The 23,643-nt window shown below is 48.4% G+C and overlaps 12 protein-coding genes across 12 annotated transcripts; 8 read left to right on the top strand and 4 right to left on the bottom strand.

Moving 5' to 3' along the window:
• Window positions 1-1,160: 1,160 nt before the first annotated feature.
• N7500_001427 (tudor domain-containing protein) lies at window positions 1,161-2,144 on the top strand (the record flags this gene model as incomplete). The annotated part of the gene is made up of 3 exons (XM_056672573.1): window positions 1,161-1,211; window positions 1,272-1,992; window positions 2,056-2,144. 3 exons carry the CDS (start codon window positions 1,161-1,163, stop codon window positions 2,142-2,144), a joined length of 861 nt encoding a protein of 286 aa, XP_056536092.1.
• Window positions 2,145-3,468: 1,324 nt separating this feature from the next.
• On the bottom strand, window positions 3,469-4,413 carry N7500_001426 (uncharacterized protein; the record flags this gene model as incomplete). The annotated part of the gene is made up of 1 exon (XM_056672572.1): window positions 3,469-4,413. One exon carries the CDS (start codon window positions 4,411-4,413, stop codon window positions 3,469-3,471), a length of 945 nt encoding a protein of 314 aa, XP_056536091.1.
• Window positions 4,414-5,390: 977 nt separating this feature from the next.
• On the top strand, window positions 5,391-9,342 carry ncr1 (sphingolipid transporter NCR1; the record flags this gene model as incomplete). Its single annotated transcript, XM_056672571.1, has 4 exons — window positions 5,391-5,600; window positions 5,731-8,291; window positions 8,344-9,188; window positions 9,239-9,342. 4 exons carry the CDS (start codon window positions 5,391-5,393, stop codon window positions 9,340-9,342), a joined length of 3,720 nt encoding a protein of 1,239 aa, XP_056536090.1.
• A 679-nt stretch (window positions 9,343-10,021) lies between these two features.
• Window positions 10,022-13,561, top strand: N7500_001424 (putative importin beta-4 subunit; the record flags this gene model as incomplete). Its single annotated transcript, XM_056672570.1, has 3 exons — window positions 10,022-10,067; window positions 10,125-12,438; window positions 12,646-13,561. 3 exons carry the CDS (start codon window positions 10,022-10,024, stop codon window positions 13,559-13,561), a joined length of 3,276 nt encoding a protein of 1,091 aa, XP_056536089.1.
• An 847-nt stretch (window positions 13,562-14,408) lies between these two features.
• Window positions 14,409-15,367, top strand: N7500_001423 (aminoglycoside phosphotransferase family protein; the record flags this gene model as incomplete). Its single annotated transcript, XM_056672569.1, has 2 exons — window positions 14,409-14,420; window positions 14,453-15,367. The coding sequence occupies 2 exons, from the start codon at window positions 14,409-14,411 to the stop codon at window positions 15,365-15,367; spliced, it is 927 nt and encodes a 308-aa protein (XP_056536088.1).
• Window positions 15,368-15,634: 267 nt separating this feature from the next.
• Window positions 15,635-16,096, bottom strand: N7500_001422 (Cwf15/Cwc15 cell cycle control protein; the record flags this gene model as incomplete). Its single annotated transcript, XM_056672568.1, has 1 exon — window positions 15,635-16,096. One exon carries the CDS (start codon window positions 16,094-16,096, stop codon window positions 15,635-15,637), a length of 462 nt encoding a protein of 153 aa, XP_056536087.1.
• A 519-nt stretch (window positions 16,097-16,615) lies between these two features.
• N7500_001421 (uncharacterized protein) lies at window positions 16,616-17,403 on the top strand (the record flags this gene model as incomplete). The annotated part of the gene is made up of 3 exons (XM_056672567.1): window positions 16,616-16,740; window positions 17,232-17,279; window positions 17,328-17,403. The coding sequence occupies 3 exons, from the start codon at window positions 16,616-16,618 to the stop codon at window positions 17,401-17,403; spliced, it is 249 nt and encodes an 82-aa protein (XP_056536086.1).
• Window positions 17,404-17,421: 18 nt separating this feature from the next.
• N7500_001420 (putative C6 transcription factor) lies at window positions 17,422-19,397 on the top strand (the record flags this gene model as incomplete). Its single annotated transcript, XM_056672566.1, has 4 exons — window positions 17,422-17,575; window positions 17,630-18,297; window positions 18,351-19,081; window positions 19,136-19,397. The coding sequence occupies 4 exons, from the start codon at window positions 17,422-17,424 to the stop codon at window positions 19,395-19,397; spliced, it is 1,815 nt and encodes a 604-aa protein (XP_056536085.1).
• Window positions 19,398-19,771: 374 nt separating this feature from the next.
• On the top strand, window positions 19,772-20,002 carry N7500_001419 (uncharacterized protein; the record flags this gene model as incomplete). The annotated part of the gene is made up of 1 exon (XM_056672565.1): window positions 19,772-20,002. One exon carries the CDS (start codon window positions 19,772-19,774, stop codon window positions 20,000-20,002), a length of 231 nt encoding a protein of 76 aa, XP_056536084.1.
• Window positions 20,003-20,078: 76 nt separating this feature from the next.
• med7 (mediator complex subunit MED7) lies at window positions 20,079-20,905 on the bottom strand (the record flags this gene model as incomplete). The annotated part of the gene is made up of 2 exons (XM_056672564.1): window positions 20,079-20,588; window positions 20,642-20,905. The coding sequence occupies 2 exons, from the start codon at window positions 20,903-20,905 to the stop codon at window positions 20,079-20,081; spliced, it is 774 nt and encodes a 257-aa protein (XP_056536083.1).
• A 195-nt stretch (window positions 20,906-21,100) lies between these two features.
• N7500_001417 (phosphatase PAP2 family protein) lies at window positions 21,101-22,213 on the top strand (the record flags this gene model as incomplete). Its single annotated transcript, XM_056672563.1, has 4 exons — window positions 21,101-21,241; window positions 21,299-21,392; window positions 21,450-21,789; window positions 21,847-22,213. The coding sequence occupies 4 exons, from the start codon at window positions 21,101-21,103 to the stop codon at window positions 22,211-22,213; spliced, it is 942 nt and encodes a 313-aa protein (XP_056536082.1).
• A 293-nt stretch (window positions 22,214-22,506) lies between these two features.
• Window positions 22,507-23,304, bottom strand: N7500_001416 (putative alanine--tRNA ligase; the record flags this gene model as incomplete). Its single annotated transcript, XM_056672562.1, has 1 exon — window positions 22,507-23,304. The coding sequence occupies one exon, from the start codon at window positions 23,302-23,304 to the stop codon at window positions 22,507-22,509; it is 798 nt and encodes a 265-aa protein (XP_056536081.1).
• Between the last annotated feature and the right edge of the window lie 339 nt (window positions 23,305-23,643).

Raw genomic sequence — 23,643 nt, 5'->3', positions numbered from 1 at the left:
AAAATTTGGAGGGGCGATATGGGGCGATATGGGGGGAGTGTCGGATAGTATGGAGGGGAAAGAGGAAGAAGAGTTTCTAGTTTCGAAGGGGCCTGAGGCGAAAACGAATTCCCCGCTAGTCAATTTGCGGCGGAGATGTGGCTCAGGCCAATACGAGGCTGATATGGTAACTGAAAGCAAATCAAATATAATTCTAAATTGCAGAATCCCTGAGAAATGATGAAAGACGAGTATGAGTGGACTGGATGACTGGAGGGGGGGAAAGGAATGGGCGATAGGATAGGCGGTCAATGATGTATGGGATATGATTGGCTGTCTGGATCTTTGCTTTGAAATCAATTTTCTTTTTTTTTTTTTTTTTTTTCCACTTCGAGCATCTTCTCTCGAAAGCCCTAAATATCGTCCTTTAGGACTGTAGCCGGAATTCCGACCTACATACCCCGTACTTCGGACATTCTGTCTGACTCATATATCTAATTTTGGATGGTATATAACATTAGAAGAAGTCTGGAATTGTCTCCGAGTCCCGGGGTCTGGGTCTCCAAACCCCGACTGAAGTATCAGGCCACTGGAGGACTTTGCCACTTCCCTACGAAAAGGAATCTATTGGACATCTTGGACGGAGTAGAGTACATAGCTCTAAAAGCACGGGGCACGGAGTAAAGGCAGTGCCGACCTTAACGTGCACAAGGGTGCATATGTACCTAGGTATCCCCATATCGATCAGCGAAAAGTGGATTATCGGATTGCTTATCACAACCTTGTTTGAGGTACTCGGGATGTATGCGATCCGATCCGATCGAGCTATGGCCTATTCACCTAAGAGACTAGATTTACACTATCTGAATACATCCCACCAGTTTAGCCAGAAAACCAGCTTCATTCACCCTGTCAAGTCAATCGGGCACATTTATTCCGCACTAGGTATGTTGGTTTACTCGATTGTGGCGTACCTCCAGCAAGGCGGTCCAAAAGGCGGTCCAAAAGGCGGAAGAGTGGATGCACGTGATCGGGGCGAATTTGCCATCAGATGCCTAAGTCTCCGCAATTCACCTGGTCATTCACTTCCAAGCTTCACTTCCAAGCTTCATCGATACGTATCAAACTGCTGAAAGTGCTACTCTCACTCTTTAACTTGCACATCTGAATCAAAATTCACCATGGCTGATCTCTCTGCTTTGGAGACAGACTTGTCGGAATGCAATTCTCAGGTTAGTTGCAAATTACCCCAAAAAGGTCACGCGCCATGACTACTAACTCAGAACTAATAGGTTGAAACCGTCTTGCTGGGTTTGGAGGTAGACCCTGACAATGTGGAACTAAACAGCCTGAAAGCCGAGCTAGAAGAATACATGGCCGCTCTCAAAACTCAAATCACCGAACTCAAGTCAATTGCGCCCAAGCCAACTCCCAAGGGTGCCCGATCCAAGGATAATGCTTTCAAGCCCACTGAGCACCCAGAGGAAGCATCTGCTGGAGCTCCTACTCCCGAACTGTTCTCGGTGAACGACAACGTTCTTGCGCGCTGGGTCTCTGGCGACAAGGCTTTTTACCCAGCCAAAATTAACTCGATCACTGGCTCATCCACCAACCCAGTGTACCTGGTCACATTCAAGTCATATGCAACTGTGGAAACTTTGACAGCCAAGGATATCCGACCCATCTCTGGCACTGATTCGCGAAAGCGCAAGGCTGATGGAACACCAGGCAGTTCGGCATTTCCCTCGCCCGCTCCCCCTCACCCCAGTGTGATCTCCGCCGCAGCAGATATCAACCCCGCATTGGCTACCCAGGCTCGTAACGAACCCCACAAGGACGGTGATGGACCAGCTCGTCCTGCCAAGGTGTCCCGTAAGTTCAAGGCGGACAAGGAGCTGGAAGAAGGAAAGAATAAATGGAAAGATTTTGCTGCAAAGACCAAGGGCAAGGGCAAGCGTGCATTCGGCAAAAAGGAGAGCATGTTCCGCACGGGTGAAGGCGTCAACGCACGAGGTATGGATTCTTTATCATTGATTCATCTTGACTTCGTCGATACTAATTGATCTCATCTCTTAGTGGGTTTTACAGGTTCTGGACAAACCATGCGCAAGGATCCGACTCGTACCCGCCACGTTTACCAAAAGACCGACGATGACGGCTATTAGGTTGCATAGCTTATGTTGCCAGCTCTGCCTTGTGATGATACCCCTGGCTTTGCCAATTTTTCACATGTGACATCTCATGATCTCTCTTTCTCTCTTTCTGGGCTCTACTCATTGTTCTCATCGCTAACTGAATCACTGGCGATGCAGACGCAGTCATACTTGTCTCTGCTGTTCCGAGACTCGGAGTTCCTGTTCATAGAATGCGGCTCAGCTTGGAGTCAGTCATTTCTATGTATTATTTTCTGAATGAAATCATGATCTAAAAGGAAAATTACTAGGGCTATCGAGACTTGTAGATGTGAAGAATGCCTTTATATCTCTCAAGAATACCCTAAAACCCAGGTAAACCAGATCTATGAGTGTTGGAGATGCCGAGATGATTCGAGCCACGAGCCGAACTGTGCCTGACGTTAAGCGCCAATCGTGTGGGGGAACGGAGCCGGAAGCGAAAGCCTCTCTCATTCTATCTTGCATCTATAGCTTTGCTATTATTGGTATTCTTAGTGTCCCTACATACCACTACGTTGGCCGTTGTAATTCTAATAATCCAATGACTAGTGCTTTAGTTCAAACAATCATCGAGTTCACCTAACCCTTTCTCTCTATAGGCTATCGCCGATGAATTCTCTGGTATAACTTGAACCGTCTTTTGGGCTCACATCTCCTTTATAGTTATAGTTATCTAGCCTATTTAAACCAGTTTCTTGGATATCTACAGCTATAAGACTCCTTTTTACATAGCTTTTACCCTCCTTAGTACTAGAATTATCTTTACTATCGTGAAAAAATATTGTGGTCCTGAGAAGGATATATATTTTATAAGGACTAGGTAGAGGTAGACTTGATATCGTAAACGAGGTTATTATCGCTAATATCACTACTCTATAAGAGGGGACTATAATATAAATCTGATTACTTTCGCTTCCTATAGGATAACTTAGTGGGGAATATAGTCGCTTGCAAGAACCATCTTATGTTTTCTTCACCTTTTCAGAGGGGACTGTTAGGGTTTTCTCGTCATCCATGCATATGTTGTGTCGCAAAATCCCATTTAGCCAAGTAAAATACATGTATTGGCTGAGCTTTACAGAAGAGATGGGTACTGGATTTCGCAAGGGCATTTCCCCGGCGACCAAAACGCGGCTTCAAATCCATATGTTCTCGTAACCAGATACTATCATATACAATTCCAATTGTCAAAATAGCCAAGAAATCGAGAGAACTGAACTGAAGTCAAGAGCCATTTTTTCTTTTTTTTTTTGTCCCTGGAAGATTCCCGCAAAGTTCCCCCTGCAATTCATCTGGTCTCCAGGTGGGCCTCAATTTATTCTTCAGAAAAAACATGCCCATATTTTGATAAAGCCTCCTGGAATGAAACAGGTTTCCGTCCTGTGAGCAACTCGACAGCGTTGCTAGTGTTGGTCATATAGCCTCGTGCTAGCATCTCGCCACAGCTCAAAAGATCATCCACACAGAGCTTCATGGGAAGCAATGATGGCTCCGTAACAGAAATAGGAAGCCCACGGCTGATCCACCAATTCCGTAACTCGTCGTCCGGCATATCGACTAGCTGTCCCTTTGCCCCCAATGTGTTGCAGATCCAGTCGAATACCTCCCTATCTGTCACAGCCCTCGGGCCCGTCACAGTATACACGGTGTTAGGCTCACCACGACCCAGGAGGAGAGCAGCAAGTACTCTGCCACAATCTTCACGAGAAACGTAGGCACCACGGCCACCGTGTGAGTTTGAAAGCCACCGACCCCCGCAGAAGCTCCAAGAGGAAGAGAAAAAGTCGGGAATGTTGTCTATGTAGAGATAATTGCGTTGAATATTATATTCCAGCCCAGAAGCAATGATCAGAGCCTCGGTTTGTTTGTGGTCTCGCGGAAGGAAAGGCATGTCGCTTATATGAGCGGGATCATCAGCGCCTACAAAGGACGTATAGCAGATTCGTCGAACGCCGCATGACCTGGCAGCGTTGATCACGTTTCGGGCTTGCTCATGACGACGGCCAAAGGCCCAGGTCGATATCATATTCACGGCTTCTGCGCCTGCAAAAACCTGCTCAAGGCTGCTCATATCGTCGTATGTCACTTGCGCCACCTCAACCCCTCTGGCTCTCCATGATTCAAGCACATGGCAGGGGAGCTTTTTGAGATCGGAAGTAGTGAAGACTAAAGTGCTGTCTGGTGAGGCAACTTCCAGTGCGTATGATGCTGCAACCCTACCAAGATTTCCCCCGACACCGGTCAGGACATACTTAGACATGTTTTTTTAAAAAGACCCCCTGAAGAAGAAGATGAGAGAGAGAGTAAAGGCACGCTGGCTTTAGCTATCAGGCTAGTTGACTAGGTAAGATATAAGATCTGAGCGAGGAATACACTGTACTGTCTGAAGTATACGAACATTAAGTCTTCAAGGGTATTTGTAGGGGATCGGAGACTATACCCAGACTTCATGTTCAATTGTCGTACCACTATTGACACTGCGCAGTAGTGTAACAGTTGTGAGAGGGTACTCCGTACTCTTAATCCAGTCATCATCAATAGATCCATTAAAGTTCGATCAACCTATTGCAGTGAAACTGGTAGGGAATATAGAACATGTAAAACCACCTACTCTGGTATTTCGATACCTAAATCTATAACTATAGATATTAGTCAACTTGAGCTGTACCTAACCTGTTTAGAAGGTGCTGTCATGTACGTGGACGACTCCGTACTCCGTACGGAGTAGACCCTTGACAATTTGCGACCCTTGAGGGATTTAGCAAAATGTGGCTAGGGAGGCTGGGGGTATAAGCTGTACGATTGAAGAGTTAGATGGGAAGAAGATGAATTGGCAAAATAGAGCGATGGTCCAAAGGAGGAAAAAAAACCAATGGAAAGCAAAATCACCAAAAGTTGGTCCCTTGGAAGGTTGGCTATTCCCCTGATGCTCGGAAAAGAATGTTCCGGATAATCTGAAGGTACTCCGCCTTCACGTCACTCCCTTCCAAGCTTGCTTTGCTCTCTTCCTAATCAGACAATAGCCATTTGGTATCGATTTTAATCCCATCTTCTCGAAATATATCTGATTGTCCCTTAAATTCGCATCTCCTTATCCTTCTGAGCCTTTTAACCTTCCACAGACCGACAAGTGCATGGCCAACCTCCATTACTGAAAGTGTCGCTCTCCCATACATATATCAATTGGACATTGGTATAAATGGTCCTTTCTCTCGGCACACCTACCCTTTTCGCAGGATGCGGTTCCTCAAGACCATCGCTGTGATTGTTGGGCTGGGCTCTTTGACGCCTACTTTGGTCGATGCGCAGGGTGAAACCAAAATCCACGAAGAGGGCCGTTGTGCTATCCGTGGTCATTGTGGGAAGCAATCTATCTTCGGTGGAGAATTGCCCTGTCCTGATAATGACTTGGCACAACAACCAGAAGACGCAGTGCGCCAGAAACTAGTAAATCTGTGTGGCAGTAAATGGAGCGAAGGCCCAGTCTGCTGTAGAGAAGAACAGGTGAGAGATACCTTTGGTTCCAACAATGTTGCCAGGGCTGATTTTAGTATCATATCATGCTGATAAACCATAGATTGATGCGCTTTCAAGTAACCTCAAGCTAGCCGAGGGAATTATCGCCTCCTGCCCCGCCTGCCGAGACAATTTCTTCAATACATTCTGCACCTTTACATGCTCTCCCGACCAGTCGCTTTTTATCAATATCACCAAAACTGAGGAGCACAGCTCTGGCAAAAGACTTGTGACCGAGCTGGATAATGTTTGGTCCGAAGAATACCAGAGCGGCTTCTTCGATAGTTGCAAGAATGTAAAGAATGGTGCCTCGGGTGGAAAAGCCATGGACTTCATTGGCGGTGGCGCTCAGGACTATACCCATTTCATGAAGTTTCTAGGTGATAAGAAGTTTCTTGGAAGCCCCTTTCAGATTAATTATCACACAGAGCCCAGTGGATCTGACCCGCAGGGAATGAAGGCGCTTTCAATCAAGCCAAAGGCCTGCAATGACGAAGACAAATCATTCCGATGCTCTTGTGTCGACTGCCCGGAAGTGTGTCCGGAGTTGCCCGCCATCTCTCCTCACAAGATATGTCATGTAGGACTTCTACCGTGTCTGTCCTTTGCCGTTATCCTCGTTTATTCCATCTTTCTGCTGTTTGTTATGGCTCTCGCGAGCTACGTCACATACAAAGAACGTCGGTTCCGCAAGCCAGAGCGGGTGCGCTTATTGCAAGATCCCACGCCCAGCGATGACGAAGACGAAGGGGAAATCATGCACCGTGGAGGATACATGGAACGGCCACAGGGAGTGTATAAACTCAATTCTGTGCTGTCAGCCTTGTTTCATCGCATCGGTGGTACTTGTGCGCGGTTCCCAGCAATCACAATATCTTCCAGCATCATCGGGGTGGCGCTACTGAGCCTAGGGTGGTTGAGCTTTACAGTTGAAACGGATCCGGTACGACTCTGGGTGAGCCCGTCATCTGCAGCCGCGCAGGAGAAGGATTTCTTTGATCGGAATTTTGGTCCATTCTACCGAGCCGAGCAGGTATTTTTAGTAAATGACCGCCCAGAGAACGACTCACGTCCCCTCTTGGACTATGAAACCCTCACTTGGTGGTTTGATGTTGAGTCTCGTGTCCAACGCGTGATCTCGTTGGACCAGGGTCTCAACCTCGATGACGTTTGTTTCAAGCCGACTGGAGAAGCCTGTGTCGTGCAATCGGTTACTGGGTATTTTGGCAGCTCAGTCTCAAATCTTGATCCAGATACATGGGAAGACCGGCTCAGCCACTGTACAGAGTCGCCTGGAGACCCTAGCTGCCTTCCTGGTTTCTCGCAGCCCCTGAGGCCCGAAATGATTCTTGGTGGATATGAAGAGACAGGGAATGTGATGGATGCCAAGGCACTCATTGTGACGTGGGTGGTGAATAATTACGCACAGGGTACAGAAGAAGAAGCAAAAGCCATCGATTGGGAAAACACTTTCCAGGCCGTTCTCGGGGTAGTCCAAGAAGAAGCTGCCGAGCGAGGCCTTCGCGTGTCTTTCAATTCCGAGGTCAGTTTGGAACAGGAACTAAACAAGTCTACCAACACCGATGCGAAGATTGTTGTTATCAGCTATCTGATCATGTTTTTCTATGCCTCGATGGCCCTGGGCTCGGTCACAGTTACCTGGAGGTCTCTGCTGACCAACCCTTCCAATGCTCTTGTGCAATCTAAATTTACGCTGGGGATTGTCGGAATCGTCATTGTTTTGATGTCTGTCTCCGCATCAGTCGGCCTGTTCTCGGCAGCAGGCGTCAAGGTAACCTTGATCATTGCTGAAGTTATTCCATTCTTGGTCCTGGCAGTGGGAGTAGACAACATTTTCTTGATCGTCCACGAATTCGAGCGAGTCAACATCAGCCATCCTGACGAAGAGATCGACGAGCGAGTTGCCCGGGCAGTCAGTCGAATTGGACCTAGCATCTTCCTGTCTGCTTTGACGGAAACAGTGGCCTTTGCCCTGGGTGTCTTTGTCGGCATGCCTGCTGTCAAGAATTTTGCCGCTTATGCCGCCGGTGCAGTCTTCATCAACGCGATTCTGCAAATTACCATGTTCATCTCCGTCTTGGCTCTGAACCAGAGACGCGTCCAGAGTCTCCGTGCAGATTGTGTCCCTTGTCTAACCGTCCGGAAAGCAAACTCGTTCGGCTTTCCTGAGGAAAATTACGACGGACAGGAGGTAGAGAGTACTTTGCAAGCCTTCATCCGTAGGGTCTACGCGCCTTTCCTCCTAGATCGGCGGGTGAAAGCAGGTGTTGTTATATTTTTCTTGGGTCTTTTCACTGCTGGTCTGGCCTTCATCCCAGAGGTTCCTCTCGGGTTAGATCAACGAATTGCGCTTCCTAGCGACTCATACCTGATTTCATATTTCAATGACTTGGATTCATACTTTGGGGCGGGGCCTCCGGTCTACTTTGTGACCCGGAATGTGAATGTTACCGAGCGAAGCCACCAGCAGCAGCTCTGTGGAAGGTTCACCACTTGCGATGAATATTCACTGCCCTTCATCCTCGAGCAAGAGTCTAAGCGCCCGGATGTGTCTTATCTTGCAGGCTCTGCCGCCAGCTGGATTGATGATTTCTTCTATTGGTTGAACCCCCAGCAGGACTGTTGTAAAGAAAATGGCAAACTTTGTTTCGAGGATCGTGTTCCTGCCTGGAATATCTCTCTTTCGGGGATGCCGCAAGGATCTGAATTTGTGCATTATGCCAAAAAATGGGATCGATGCTCCCACTGATGCCTCTTGTCCCCTTGGTGGCAAAGCACCCTACAGCAATGCCTTGGTCATTGACGACAAATATAAAACGATCAATGCCAGCCATTTCCGTACTAGTCACACCCCTCTTCGGGGCCAGGATGAATTCATCGAGGCATATATTGCAGCTCGTCGGATTGCAGATGGCATCTCACAGGAGCACAATATTGATGTCTTCCCATATTCCAAGTTTTACATCTTCTTCGATCAATATGTCTCTATTGTGCGACTTACTGGTACCCTTCTTGGGTCGGCTGTGGCTATCATCTTCGTCTTGACCTCTGTGATACTGGGGTCTATAGCCACGGGCGCCGTCGTCACCGCCACTGTGGTTATGATAGTGGTTGATATCATTGGCACCATGGCGATCGTTGGCGTTTCCTTGAATGCCATCTCTCTTGTCAATCTGGTCATTTGTGTGGGCATCGGTGTTGAGTTCTGTGCTCACATTGCCCGAGCCTTCATGTTCCCCGCTCGACCTATTATGGAGAAGGTGCCCGCCGAGTTCCGTGGTAAGGATGCTCGAGCATGGGCGGCCTTGATCAATGTTGGTGGAAGTGTCTTTAGTGGCATCACCGTGACAAAGCTGTTAGGAGTTTGTGTTCTGGCGTTTACTCGAAGTAAGATCTTCGAGATCTACTATTTCCGGGTGTGGTTGGCCCTGGTAGTTTTTGCTGCTACGCATGCTCTCATATTCTTACCAGTAGCCCTCAGCTACTTTGGCGGTGGTGGTATGTGCAGACTGGCCCTCAAATGATATGAATTCCACTGACGGATTTAGGTTACTTTGACCCTGCGTCTGACGGTGGACTAGAGGCCAATCTCGCTTCACGTGGCTACCGCTCGTCGCTCATCCATGAAGATTATGATTCTGATGAATATTAAGTCCTCGGTTGTTTGTGGCTTTGGTGTTGTGGGTCTGGAAACGACCGGATGGCTGGTGGTCCATAACACAGCACATGCCAACCTGATTTGTTTACTGAAGCACAATTTGTTATCGAACAAGATGGAAGTAACAGGAGTTTTTCGGGGGGAATTGGTTTCTTTTTTTCTTTCTCAATTTATCTTCTAGTTTTTATGTTCAATGTGGGAGATTTTTATACTCTTGGTGTTGTAGTTTACTTATAACTATGTTATGGATATCCCTGCAATCTTTGAGAATAATGAACAGTACAAATGACCTCTTCTAGTCATGACTATCATAATAATCACAGCCGTGATAGCTGATAGTCTTAATATAAATTCCCCTATAAATGAAGTCATAAAGAAAAAAAATCTCTGCCCAAATTCCCGCGTGTTGACAATCCAGGCGCTAAACTCAATTAGGTACCAGCCCACCTCCCCTAAATTTTTTTTTTCTTCTCCTCTTCTCTTCTTCTTCTCCTCCATCACTCTCTTTTTTTTTCTTCATCCTTTTTTTTCTTGTCAATATTGCTTTGTGATACCCCATTTGAGTTGTTTGTCTGAGACAGACTGCTCAATCTTTGTTCGTGTGGCCTGAGTCTCTCAGAGACAGGGCAACTGAAACTATCACTTGAAAATATTTCACATTCTCCATTCAATCATGGATCAACAACGATTCCTGCAGCAGTTGCAGATTATCCTAGACCGTGAGTCTGCCTTGCATAGTTGAAGTCGATGTTCATCTCGCTGACCCATTCATTCAGCCTCCCAGGGAAACCTTAAGGAGGCTACCGGAGTCTTGCAAAAGGAATTCTACAACAAGCCCGAATCCCTTGTGTTCCTTGTCCAGATTTGCACTAGCCATGATGACCAAAATCTACGCCAGCTCTCTTCTGTGGAGGCCCGTTCGCTCGTTTCCAAGCACTGGTTGAAGGTTCCCGCCAACCAGAAGCCCCAAATCCGAGAACAGCTACTTCGCTCCACTATGGGTGAGAGTTCATCTCTCGTCCAGCACTCCATCGCTCAGATTATCTCCGCTATTGCAAAGATTGATTTGAACGATGGTGAGTGGGCTGACCTGCCCAACCTGCTGCTGCAGGCTGGCAACAGTGGAAACGCCGCTGAGCGTGCTGTGGCCATCTACATCCTCTTCACCATCTTGGACACTCTCGGTGAAGGGTTTGAGGAGAAGTTCCAGGACCTCTTCAACCTCTTCAACAAAACTATCCGGGATCCCGAGAGTGCTGAAGTCCGCATCAATACCCTTATGTCTCTGAGCAAGCTTGCTATGCACCTTGACTCGGAGGAGGATGAGGCTCCTGTCAAGGCTTTCCAGGAGCTGGTTCCTGCTATGGTGGCCATCCTCAAGGATTCCATTGAGAAGCAAGAGGAGGACCACATCATGCAGTCTTTCGAAGTTTTCCAGACTCTGCTTGGTTGTGACCCTGCTTTGCTGACCGTTCACCTCAAGGACCTGGTCATCTTGATGAACCAGATCGCTGCCAACACTGAGGTTGATGAGGATGTTCGCACCCAGGCCATCAGCTTCCTGATGCAAACCATCCAGTACCGCAAGCTCAAGGTTCAGGGCATGCGAATTGGCGAGGAGCTCACCCGTACTGCTCTCCAGATTGTGACCGAGTTGGGCGATGCCTCTCCTGGTGATGATGATATCACCCCTGCTCGTTCCGCTCTCGGTCTCCTGGACATGCTCTCCCAGAGCCTGCCTCCTAGCCAGGTCGTTGTCCCCTTGCTCAACGCACTGGGACAGTACTTCAACAACGCCGACCCCGACTACCGTCGTGCTGGTATCATGGCCCTTGGCATGTGTGTTGAGGGTGCCCCCGACTTCATCAGCACTCAGATGAAGGAGATCTTCCCCATGGTCCTTCAGCTTCTTGCTGATCAGGATCCCAAGGTGCGTCAGGCCTCGTTGCACACTGTCGCTCGTCTCGCCGAGGATCTCGTTGAGGACCTCAGCACCCAGCACGCGCGCCTCATGCCTTTGCTCTTCCAGAACTTAGCCAGCGCTATGCAAGAGTACAAGGGCGAGGAGGAGGGCCCTACACTCGATATCATCAAGGCCGGCATTAGTGCCATTGATGCTGTCGTGGATGGTCTTGATGAGAACGCTGTTTCTCCTTACCAGGCTGAACTTGTTCCCATTCTGCACAACCTATTCAAGCACCCCGATTTCAAGATCAAGGCCCTTGCTGCCGGTGCTCTCGGCTCCCTCGCCTCCTCTGCCGGAGATTCGTTCCTCTCATTCTTCGATGAGTCGATGCATCTCCTCCAGGAATTCGCTACTGTCAAAGACAGCGAGGACGAACTTGACCTCCGCGCCAGTGTCACCGACTCTATGGGCGAGATGGCCGCCGCCGCTGGTCCCGAGCGTTACCAGCCGTATGTCGAGCCCCTCATGCGTGCCACCGAGGAAGCTTTGCACCTCGGTCACTCCCGTCTCAAGGAGAGCACTTACATCTTCTGGGGCGCCATGGCCAAGGTCTATGGCGAGCACTTCGCTCCCTTCCTTCAGGGTGTCGTGAAGGGTCTGTACGATTGCATCGAGCAGGACGAGAGCGATCTTGATGTTGATCTTGGTAGTGCTGCTAAGGACCTTGTTGGCCAGGAGGTTACCTTCAACGGCCGCAAGGTCAAGGTCGCCAGCGCCGAAGACGAGGAGGATGATGGTGATATCGAGGATGTCGATCTCGAAGATGAGGACGACTGGGATGACATTACTGCAACTACTCCTCTCTCCCTCGAGAAGGAGATCGCTGTTGAGGTCATCGGTGACCTCGTCACGCACACCCGCAGCGCCTTCTTGCCCTACTTTGAGAAGACCATTGAGTATGTGATGCCCTTGTGCGAACACCCGTACGAGGGTGTTCGCAAGAGCACCATCAGCACCCTTCACCGCTCATACGCTATGCTGTTTTCTATTGCTGAGGAGAACGGCCAGATGCCCAAGTGGCAGCCTGGCCTCCCCCTTCAGGTTCAGCCTGCGAAGGAGGTCCAGAAGTTCGGTGAGATCCTCATGACTGCTACCGTCAAGATGTGGACCGAAGAAGATGACCGGTATGTTTCAACTGTCTCTTTTTTTCTATTCTTCACCTGCCCAACCCATTTCTATGATGATGTTTTCCGCTTAACCCAGCTCACTTTGATGCGCCAAAGGCGTACTTGATGTAAACGGCGAAGTCTACACTCTGAGATTTACCTCCATAGCCTCATTATTTATCAAACGTCAACTCGAGGACTTGATTGCTGACCGATATTTAATAGTTCTACTGTCGCCGACATCAATCGCAACATGGCGGAGAACTTGCGCTTCTGCGGTCCTGCCCTCATTGCCAATGAGACCATGCTTCACAACGTGATCCAAATGGTCACTGACATCATCACCAAGCAACACATCTGCCAGGTGGAGTTCGGTCCCGAGGAGGAAACTCTTGAGGCCGGTGAGGAATCTTCCGAATTCGACTGGATTGTTGTTGACACTGCTCTGGATGTTGTCTCTGGCATGGCCGCCGCTTTGGGCCAGAGCTTCGCTGAGCTCTGGAAAGTGTTCGAGAAGACCATTCTCCGCTACGCTGGTAGCACTGAGTCTCTTGAGCGTGCCACTGCTGTTGGTGTCCTCGCGGAGTGCATCAACGGCATGGGTGCCGCCGTCACCCCCTTCACACCTGTCTTCATGAAGCTACTTCTTCACCGCCTCGCCGATGAGGACTCCCAGACAAAGTCCAACGCAGCATACGCCGTCGGCCGCTTGATTCAACACTCTAACGCTGAAGCTGAGATCATCAAGGAGATCCCCACCATTCTTGCCCGTCTTGAGGCTTGTCTTCAGATGGACGTCTCGCGTCTCCAGGATAACGCTACCGGATGTGTGAGCCGCATGATCCTTCGTTACCGCGATAGTGTCCCCACCAAGGACGTGCTTCCCGCCCTCGTCAACATTCTTCCCCTGAAGAATGACTTCGAAGAGAACGAGCCTCTGTACCGCATGATCTGCCAGATGTACAAGTGGGAGGATGCCACCATCCGCGAACTCACCCCTAGCCTCCTTCCAGTCTTCCAGTCGGTTCTCACCGGCGATGAGGATCAGTTGGACGATGAGCGTCGGGCCGAGCTCGTTGAGCTCGTTAAGTGGCTGAACCAGATGCAGCCCGGTGCCGCTCCCTGGGTGGAGCAGCTGTAAGCCGACTGCTCTTTTATGGATTGATGAACGAAAAAAAGGATTTATTTAATGGATAGACGGATGGCTTGGAAGCCCAAGATGACTAGACGATACCCCAGTCACTGCGGCGATGATTGATGAAACTCTTCAAAAGTTGCTGTTGTATATACTGTCAATGACTACATGCTTTGATCTCAACTGTGAAACAGCCTATTTTCATTCGTAGTACGTAATTTGTTAGAAGGAAATGGTCAAGGGGGCAGATTGTATAGCAACCTCTTCTCATCACTGCCTCCTGCAGTGCAGTCCGTCCTACCATCTCCAACCGTTGTCATCATACTGCACATCCACAATGGTGATAGGAAGAACTGTTGGGTTCAATTAGGATGCTAATTGCTGCCTCAAGATGCCTGATTTTGATACCCCTTTCAACGCTCCACGCAGTGTACTCCGTACTGCAAATAACATTATCATTGGAGCTATTCCACGAACAAAAATCCTTATAATCATCAAATCGCAGACTGGTGAAATACCTTTCACGCCTAGAACCCGGTAGAAAGGGAGAATCATACGTCAGGAATTGGTTCAAAGCCGTAAAGCACCCCAAAGTATGGCGCACTATCGTTTTACCCCATATAAGAAAGCTTTATTTTACCTACTTGAGAAGAGTTCCAATTTTGTCCCCAAGATCTTTTGACCTAGTTAAAGACAAACTACTCTTATGTCATCCATCAGAAGCGCCCAGATGAGGTCCCTAGCGGCCGCGGGGCTGTTGATCTTGCCTGCCCACAGAACACAGCTATGAACCAAGACAACGCTCCAGAAGCAGGCCATATTATCGCCGAAGATGATACCTAGCCAAGCAACGATGCAAGGAAACGTACTCAAGCTCTGAATGAAGCCAGGGTTCAGACAAGGGACGAAGCTGCACCGTCGACTAAACCCCTTCCTGAACACAAAGCTACACCTACGACTAAGGCGCTTTCTAAAGACAAAGCTGCATTGAAAGCCGAACTTTTGCACCGACTCTTGAATCACGACAAAATCAAAGCTGATGAGGCAGAAGCTAGGTCCAAGGTTACAGATGATGAAGGAGAGATACTCTATACCTTTCATCGCCACAAGATTGTTCGAATCAGCGAAGATCTTGTGGTGAAAAAGGCCGACGATATTCCAGTCCATGAAGCTCCAACCCTTCGGTTTATCGCTGAGAATACTACAATCCCAGTGCCAAAGGTTCATGATGTTCGGTGGGAGGAAGATAAAGTGGTTGGCATTGTTATGGACTATATACCTGGCAAGTCACTAGACGACGTTTGGAATACCTTGAGTCCTAGCCAGAAACAATCAATTTCCGAGCAACTCCGTGGCTATATCACCCAACTTCGAAATCTCAAAGGCAATTATATCGGTGCTATTGATCGCGGTACTGTCTCGATGGGCAAGTGGGGGCCTATCTATGGAGGGCCCTTTGACTCTGAACACGAATTCAATCAGTGGATTCTAAATGACCTCAGTTCAGGACTGTCGGCCCCTCTCAGATACTATGCAGAACATGCACTGACGGATGGTCATGAAATTGTCTTCACCCATTCTGATTTCTCCTCTCGAAATATACTTGTGGATGAAAACAATGATTACCGGGTTACTGCTATCCTAGATTGGGAGTTTGCTGGCTGGTATCCAGAGTGGTGGGAATACTTGAGAGCCTACAAGAACTTCCACCGAGGCAAGGATTGGGGTGATTGTCTGTGCTATATTCTACCCCCTCAATATGATCGAGAGTTCATTGCTATGTGTTATGTATCTGAATACTGCAGCAGCTAGAAGATCCACGTGTGAACTCATTCCATAGTACACACCAAGATCTCTGTCTAGTTCCTAGATTATTATGTTTCTTCAAAAAAAAAAGAAGTCTTGGATGAGAGACCTGATATTTGTGCCATAGACAGTGCGCCATTCCTAAGATTTACTATCCATCAATCTACCTCTTAGAATCAAAGCTTTATGATAGAAGTGTATTCACTCGAGTATACCCAGGTGTGTCAATCCGTAGTCAAACCCTGGTACCTCCATACAGACCCCAATAACACATCACTCAAGGATGGATTCTCTAGCTTGATTTTTCCTCAAATTCTTGGAAGGGAAGATACGTTCTCGATCACGAGTAACCCTACCAGCCCGCAGTTCCTCTAGCCAGAACTCCGCGACTTCCTCAGCCCGGGCCATGAGTATACAAGCCACTTGCACAATATCATCCGTGGCTGTCGGATAATCCACTACCGGGAATGAGATGCACTCGTGCCTAACGTACTGCTGAGACTCTGGATAGATGACAGCACGGTAACTCTGCATTTCGAGAATCGCAAACTCTAAGAGCATTTCATTAGTATATAGGGGATCCATGCTAAAGGGGAGTTCCACCATTATCCAGGAAATGCCTTTGCCTTTAGGGTCCTCTGCAAACTGATCGCCTGTTTGCCCTATCCTATAGAGAGACTGCGTGAGAGGTCTCGCAGAGTTCACGCCAAATAGCCGTCCCTTTCGTTCTGTCATGTTGTCTTTAAAGATTGTAAGATCACGGACTTAGATCAGACTTAACGAGGCCGAGGCATTTTTACAAGAGGTTCGAAAACAGAAGTATTGACAAAGTCTTTGATTATAAGGTCCTTTATAGCCCCATACTAAAGCTTTTGAGAGTAGCCCTAACAAAAAATGAATTCACTCCTTTTAACTCATAAGATAGCAAGCTGTTAGCTGAAATTGCCATATTTTCAATGAATTTGATGTCCAGGTCCATAATAAGATAGATGTAGGTATGTTAGAATATATATAATGTATGAAGCTATACTCCGTAGTAATTGATGTGCCTGGGACTTGGGGTGGTATCCGACCAGTCATAATATCTGGCTGCCTGCTGAGGCCTTAACTTCCTCCCTCTCTTTTTCCCCAACTCCCACTATTTCAGCCCTATACCCTTGAATCTTTGCTTGAAGGTATCTTCTTGAATGTTCTCACTTTTTTTTTTTTTTTCCAAAGTTGACGAGATTTAATAGAAAGCTTCTACCCTCCGCCATGGCCGTTCACTCTCTTTCAACCCCTTTCAACTTTACGCTTCCTTCCAGCTCCGGTAGCTCCATTAAAAAGCCCATCAAATCAGTCTCCAAACCCTGCTTTGGTTGTGATTGCGGCGACGAAGAGTGCGATTGCTGCATATGCACTGTGATGTGAGCTGGACTACCATCTCAACCTCGATATGCTTTTTTTTCTGGTTGGAAATTGCGGTGGTCTGACAGTATGTGGATGGCGAAACAAGGAAATCATATATGTGCAGATCATGGAGGGGATTGGGGGATTGGATTTTTATTTCCCTTTCCGATGTGCCGTCCTCATTGCGATACCCCACCAATCTATCATCGTTCAACTCTGTACATGTCATGTAGATGTAAAGTCACAGTCAAATTCTCCAAAGGTACGCAATACTCCGTATCCACGCCGTACCCGTAAATCTCCAGGGGATATGAACTGATGACATCATGATATATTTGCCTGAGGTTTGAGGCATTAATCTGAGTCAGCGGCTATACTGTCAGCGGCTTTCGGGGCCAGCCATTTCCTCCCGGACAATCCTTTAAGCTTAATTCTTTCCTTTGGCACGATGTATTCTGCATCGAATGCTCCAGACGATCAGCCAAGAACACGGACTTCTCGTGCCTGTGATTCCTGTTACAAAAGAAAGGTAGGTGGATCGTAATTCAAGTCTTCATCCCCGCTAAACTGGTCCCAGATTAAATGTGATGCGGCGCTTCCGCAGTGTAATTGGTGTAGCCACCATAATATTCCCTGCACATTCGACAGAGTAGTCCAGAGGAAAAGGAAAAATGCTGATGATGATGCGTGAGTCCGTACCTCGGGCGTGTTCTTCTATGGGTCTGACGTTAGATTCAAGACGCCCCAAAGTTTCACGACTATCGGAGCGAATTAGTCGTATTGAGCAACTTCTGGCAGACAATTTCATGGGTGATCAAATCTCCGGTATAGTGTCTCTTTACCATGCAGATCTAGCAGCCCGAAACTAACTGGCAAAAGTCGTGGGAGAGTCTCCTCAATCTCTTGAAGCCAATACGACGTCTGACACAACGGCCAGCAATTCCCCAAGCAACACTCAGCCTCCAGGCTCGTCGTCAGTGCGAGTTCACTTCGCGGGTAAAGAGCTGGGTGTCATCAGTTTACTTACAGGCACGCCGTTCCTCTTTCCTGAGGGGCGAGAATGGATCAGAGCCCGCACTGGACAGGACGTTGCAATTGACAAACTGAGTCCACCGCGCGCACCTTGGGATAAAGAGCGCGGAAAAACCTTTCACACTTTTTTGATGAACATGAACATGCACACTAACAGTCCTTACGAACTTCCCGACTGGAGAACCGCGCAGCTGTACTTTCAGGCATATAAGAGTTCCAAGGTGATGCGGCGCATCTTTCCTGTTATAGACCCGGAACTTTTTGAGGAGACCCTCAACACAGCTTATGGTCAATCGCCATCCATATTCAAATACGGCCAAGCCAGCGCTAGGGTTTGTGTCATTGCATTTCTTACCTTCATCTCTCGCCTCCCAGATGTCAAGGATATTGTCAGCGCGACTACTACGGCCACCCCAATTGACCATGATCTACTTTCCACCAAGGCACAGTTTTTGATGCCTCTGGTATTACAAGAGCCTGCTAGTCTGGACGCCGCGCAGGCTGTCACTATGTTGGTAAGTGAACCACCTTGTTGTCAAATCCCAAGCACTGACCACTGAATACACAGACTCTCTTTGAGCTGTCTTCGGGAAATATGCGAGCGACCAATTACTATGCGGCAATTGCTGCGCGGCTCATTTTCATGCTTGGTGGTAATCTTTTTAGCAGTCAGGCCATCTCGACGGATCAGCTCGGCCAGCAAAGACATTCACAGCTACGGAATCTATTCTGGATTTGCTACACAATTGATAAAGACCTTGCTCTACGCACGGGTCAACCGCCTACTATCACGGACGAAAATTGTGATTTGACACTTCCGCCGGGCTATCTTGATCGAGCATTCTTGGATGTAGAAAATGAGGAGGCCCCGTGGTACGGTCCAGTATTTCCATTCGACTTGCGCCTGAGTATTATCAAAGCCCGAGCGCATCGAGAGCTATATTCGGTCAGCTGTCTCCAAAAGTCAGACGCCGAGCTGCTCAAGTCAATCCGGGAGCTTGATGACGCGCTAGAAGAATGGCGGCTGTCAGTCCCTCCCATATGGCGTCCAACCGTGTCCTTCTCTTCCGAGACGTCCGATCCGAACATGGGTATGCATACTGTCATGCTGCGTCTGAACTATCACCTATGTATGACCATCATCCATCAAGCGAGCGGAAGATGCAAAGCGTGGAGACAAGGACAAAGTGGCATGATGGATGGGGTGAGTTCAAGTATGGCACTTTCAGTAGAGGCCAGTCGATCAAGTCTATGTTACCTCAAGGCAGCAGAACATGTGGTAGTCGACGGGGTGTTCTGGTATGCGTTTCTTGTCATGTTATGGGATTATTCAAGCTAATCCATCCATCTTAGGACTCTTATCTTCTACCCCATGTCCGCGCTGCTCACCATCTTCTGCAGCATTCTTCAGAATCCATTGGACCCACATTCGCGCGAAGACTTGGACCGATTGCGCGTCGCCACGGTTATGATTGAGCGTATCTTCTCACGGAAACTGCCTTCAACTGAGCTTGTGCAATTCAAACTGGTCGGTGATTTCATTGTAGAATTGAAGCGGTTGGCTGAGTGTGCTATTGACAAGGCCTGGGCGGAGCAGCGCGCCGCCTCTCATTGATTTGCACATTGTTTTTTTTTTTTTTTTCAACATTTTTCAAGGGTCGGTACCACTGGCTGCTCTTTAGCGTGAAGAGGTTATCGGAGTTTATTGGCTACGCTACATAGAATTATTCGAGGTATTCAATATCGATAGAAAGAACGTTTGGTCATTTGGATTGCATTCGATGCTGGTTGGAGCAGTGTTCAGTATAATGATATCTCATATATGATGCAGTCTCTAATTTCAACAATTCCCGGTGGAGTTTCACGGAAACCCGACATGTTGCTGGCTTCTAGGGTAATTGCAACGGGATTCCGAGGTAGCCAATCGCCGCTACAACGCTCTGAAGCGAGGGGCCGTTGGCGATAGCAGAGTGTTTCTGACATCGGAGAATGTCCCGGGATATTGGTGTGATCCAGTATCTGCCTTGGGATGATGCGAAGCGCTTGATGGTACAATCGACACATCTGGGTGTCGTAGTCAACATCCAGCCGAGTTTGCGTGCCTATGAGATACTCGGCCGACGGGTGCTTAGTTGGATGATGACGAGCCTATGGCTTGAGACTCTTCCCATCGGACCGTTCAAGGCCGAGGTTGGCATTTGGTCACGGTTGAGCACATAGCCCAGGAAAGGCTCAGCCATTTGATCCGGTGATGAGAATGATGTTGTAATTCAGAAGATCCAGCCTGTTGGTAGATTCAGTTATCTTTGTCCAGTAGATCCCAAATTAACCGAGAGTGCTCATCGGCCTTTTCTTTCAGCGCTTTGGCCTGGTCGGTATCCTCTCCTCGCCCAGTAGCAGCCACACGGCTACCCTCCGCTTGCAACTGCTCTAGTAGGCCCTCAACCTCGGCTTTGACTTTATCCATTTGCTTCATTTCCTCTCGGCTGTGGTTGAGCTGCTCTTCCATCATCATGATGAGTGATTCGCGGGCTTGGTGAGGACGGTATAGGTTGAGAAGATGGTGCGCATTGATGAATAAGTTGCGCAGGTCTTCAACCTTGGATTCAAATTGTTCCGGCGAGACTGACAAGATACCGGTAAATTCTAGGAAATTAAGGAGCAGAGACTTGCTAATCTTGAGAAGGTAGTATGCGTGATTGAGAGGGGGCGAGGGCTGCGAGTCCTGTTCGGTACCAGTTGCTGAGGGTTCTGGGTAGAGCTGTTCGATTCCTTGCTCTTTCAACGATGGCAACGCCGTAGAGAGCTATTTCAGGATCAGTATTGTCAACCGCTAGGCTCGAATTCGGGGGCACAAACGGTTTGCAATTCGCCAAAGACACTGTACTGTCCTTCAGGAATTTCAGGTGGCACTAGGTACCGAAGCTCTGGAGGAATCTCTAGAGCGCGCAATTCCGCTGGTGACCATTGCTTGTTCTTATGCAACTGCCCATCTTCGCCCCTGGAAGCTTCAGCTTTGATCTGCTCCAACTTGTCGACATTCTCGCGCGTAAAGTGTTTCCACAAGGGTGGCGGGGGCGCAAATGCCGTGTTTACGGCTCGTTGTTGGCTCTCGTCGGCCATATCGATTAGAGCGAGGGTAATGGATATGATGAAAGAGGAAGTGAGGCAGCGCTGAAGTTCCTTCCGTAGAGCGGAGAGCGGTCAGGTGGTCTGTGCTTCCGCAATGTGTCGAATGTCAGCTTGACTGATTTGAATCTCAACATGCTCCCCATGAAGACCTGAAGATATCTCTGAAGTTCTCGGGAGTTGTGCAGGATGCCTCACAATGGTTCGGGGGACGGGTCGACCCCGATTCTACAACGTGTTGGACTCACTGGTGCTGCAGCGCGCTTCGCGCAACGCACCTATGCCGCCGACTACATCGCATTAGGGTTTCTGGTGGTAGGATGGATACTGGTAAGCCGCAAATGATATTTACGAATGCACATGGGGGTTTTGTTGACAATTGAATAGATTCAATTATTCGTGAACCCGTTCCACCGCATGTTTTACCTGGATAACAGAGCCATTCAGTACCCGTTCGCCGTCCACGAACGAGTTCCTGTTTGTAAGTCAATTGCCAATGATAGGCTCTACTTTTCTTGATTCTAACATGGAGCAAAAGTATGGTCGGTCGTCTTCGCTGGTCTGATTCCTTTCCTGATTATTCTCGCTTGGTCCGCAATGTTTCGCGCGGGTGTGCAAAAGACGCAAGTGACAGTACTCGGGCTACTCGTGGCTTTGATGTTGACCTCGTTCCTGACGGACATAATCAAAAATGCGGCGGGAAGACCACGTCCGGATTTGTTATCGCGCTGCAAACCCTCCCGGGGTACATCGAATAAGGTGCTGGTCGCATGGACTGTCTGCACAGAAACCAACCAGCACATTCTACAAGAGGGATGGAGGAGCTTCCCTAGTGGGCATAGCAGCTTCTCGTTTGGTGGTCTGGGCTATCTATACCTGTAAGTGATCATTCAAGCGTACCGGGTTAAGGCCCTCTAACGATCGTGACCCTATAGTTTCTTGTGTGGTCAGATGCATGTCTTCCGTCCTCGGACGGATCTTGGACGTTGTTTACTTGCGTTTTTACCATTGCTGTGTGCTCTGATGGTCGCGCTCTCCCGTCTGGCCGATTATCGACATGATGTATATGATGTGACGTGTGGGGGGCTCTTGGGCATGTTGATAGCATGGTTCTCGTACCGCCGCTACTATCCCCCGCTGCGGTCGGCCATGTGTGACGTTCCCTATGACAAAGCTGATCTTGCTGGGCCGGATGGCTTTGCTAAATTGGGCGACGAGGAGACTCTTGCGCGGCCCTTCATTGCACGCGCTAGTCCCTCGGAGGAGAACTATGAGCTCCAAGACACAGAGCCATCTCGATAAATCTAGCTCTTGCATGAACATACCATCTTTCTACCCTGGCGTATTCACTCGCACTATAGAGGGCTTTTCCTGTTGGACTCTTTTCTTAAAAGCATCTGAAGGGAACACCGGTCTAGTCTTCATATATTCCCAATGCTTCAACACGTACTGTAGAATTTTTTTCTGTCTCACTTGGCCAAGGTATAACACAACTTGAGATAATCATTCGGTCTACGGGGAACTTCTATCATGCTCCGTCCCTCCCTGTCTATATGACATTCCCCCAAAAAAAGAGAACATGGAATGAATCAACATCATTCGACCACGTAGCTGACTCGTGAGTTTCCTTGTTTTCTCGAGATCTTCTTCACTGCCACAGGTCCACACAAATCTGTCGTATCGACATGTGTGCCTCCGCAAGGGTACACTTCAGCGCCAACGATGTTCACCACACGAGACTTTTCACCTGCGGGCACCAAACTGCGATCGGGAATCAATCGCTCTAGTCCACGCGAACGGAAATCCTCTTCACCCCACCATTCAATCTGAACAGGCATTTTGGCGGCGATATATTCATCCAACTTGTTCTGAATGGCGTCCTTCCATTTCCCTTCGATTGAGCCTTGAAACTCACATGCTGCCGAGTCAGGGAAGTGTGAGGCTTTCAGTTCATCGAAATCCTCAATCTCTTTTTCCAAAAGGTGCCGGACTGACGCGCCTAGTACGTGACCTGCAGTATGCAACCGGGAATACAGTAGACGCTTTTCCACATCAATTGCCTGCTCAACCGTGTCGCCTTTGTTAAAAATGGACGTGCCCTCGAAAAGACCGAGGTGCAGCACCTGTCCATGGGCATCTGTGCGAGCGGCCGTGACTGTGAAAACGCCAGATTGGCCTTTCAATACGCCCGTATCCGAGGGTTGGCCGCCACCTTGGGGATGGAAGATAGTTTTCTCGGTAACAATGACAATGTGTTTCTCGCCGGCATCTTTGAAGAGTAGGCGACTGGACTCTTCGAGGGCATTGAAAGGAAGAACAGCCGTCACGGTGGTCTCAAGAGTATGGAGATTGGCATCATGCTGGAAGACTAAAATAGTGCGGGTGGATGTCATAGTGAATAGACAAAGTTGGTGAGGGAGAAAAGGAGAAAAGAAGCGGGGACGGAGATATCGAAATGCCAAATGTCCTGGAAGGTTCTAGTCCCAAGATTATATACATGATAGGTACATTAGTGATATCCCGGATGGTTACCTGATGGTTGAAGGTATAGTGAGTTAGAATATGATCTATAAATCACTCTGTTGAGATATCACTCTACAAGGGGGCATTTGCTTCAATTTTGTACTCAATATACGACATATGTGTATGTCATTAGATGATATTCAAAGACTCAATGGACTGTACATTAAAATATCTCCGTTCTAACCTCTGGAGTCGAAGATGATCGCTAT

The sequence above is a fragment of the Penicillium coprophilum genome, assembly GCF_028826855.1.
Source record: "Penicillium coprophilum strain IBT 35676 chromosome Unknown utg000002l_segment0_segment0, whole genome shotgun sequence".
Taxonomy (NCBI): domain Eukaryota; kingdom Fungi; phylum Ascomycota; class Eurotiomycetes; order Eurotiales; family Aspergillaceae; genus Penicillium; species Penicillium coprophilum.
This window is presented reverse-complemented; position numbering and strand designations above follow the sequence as displayed.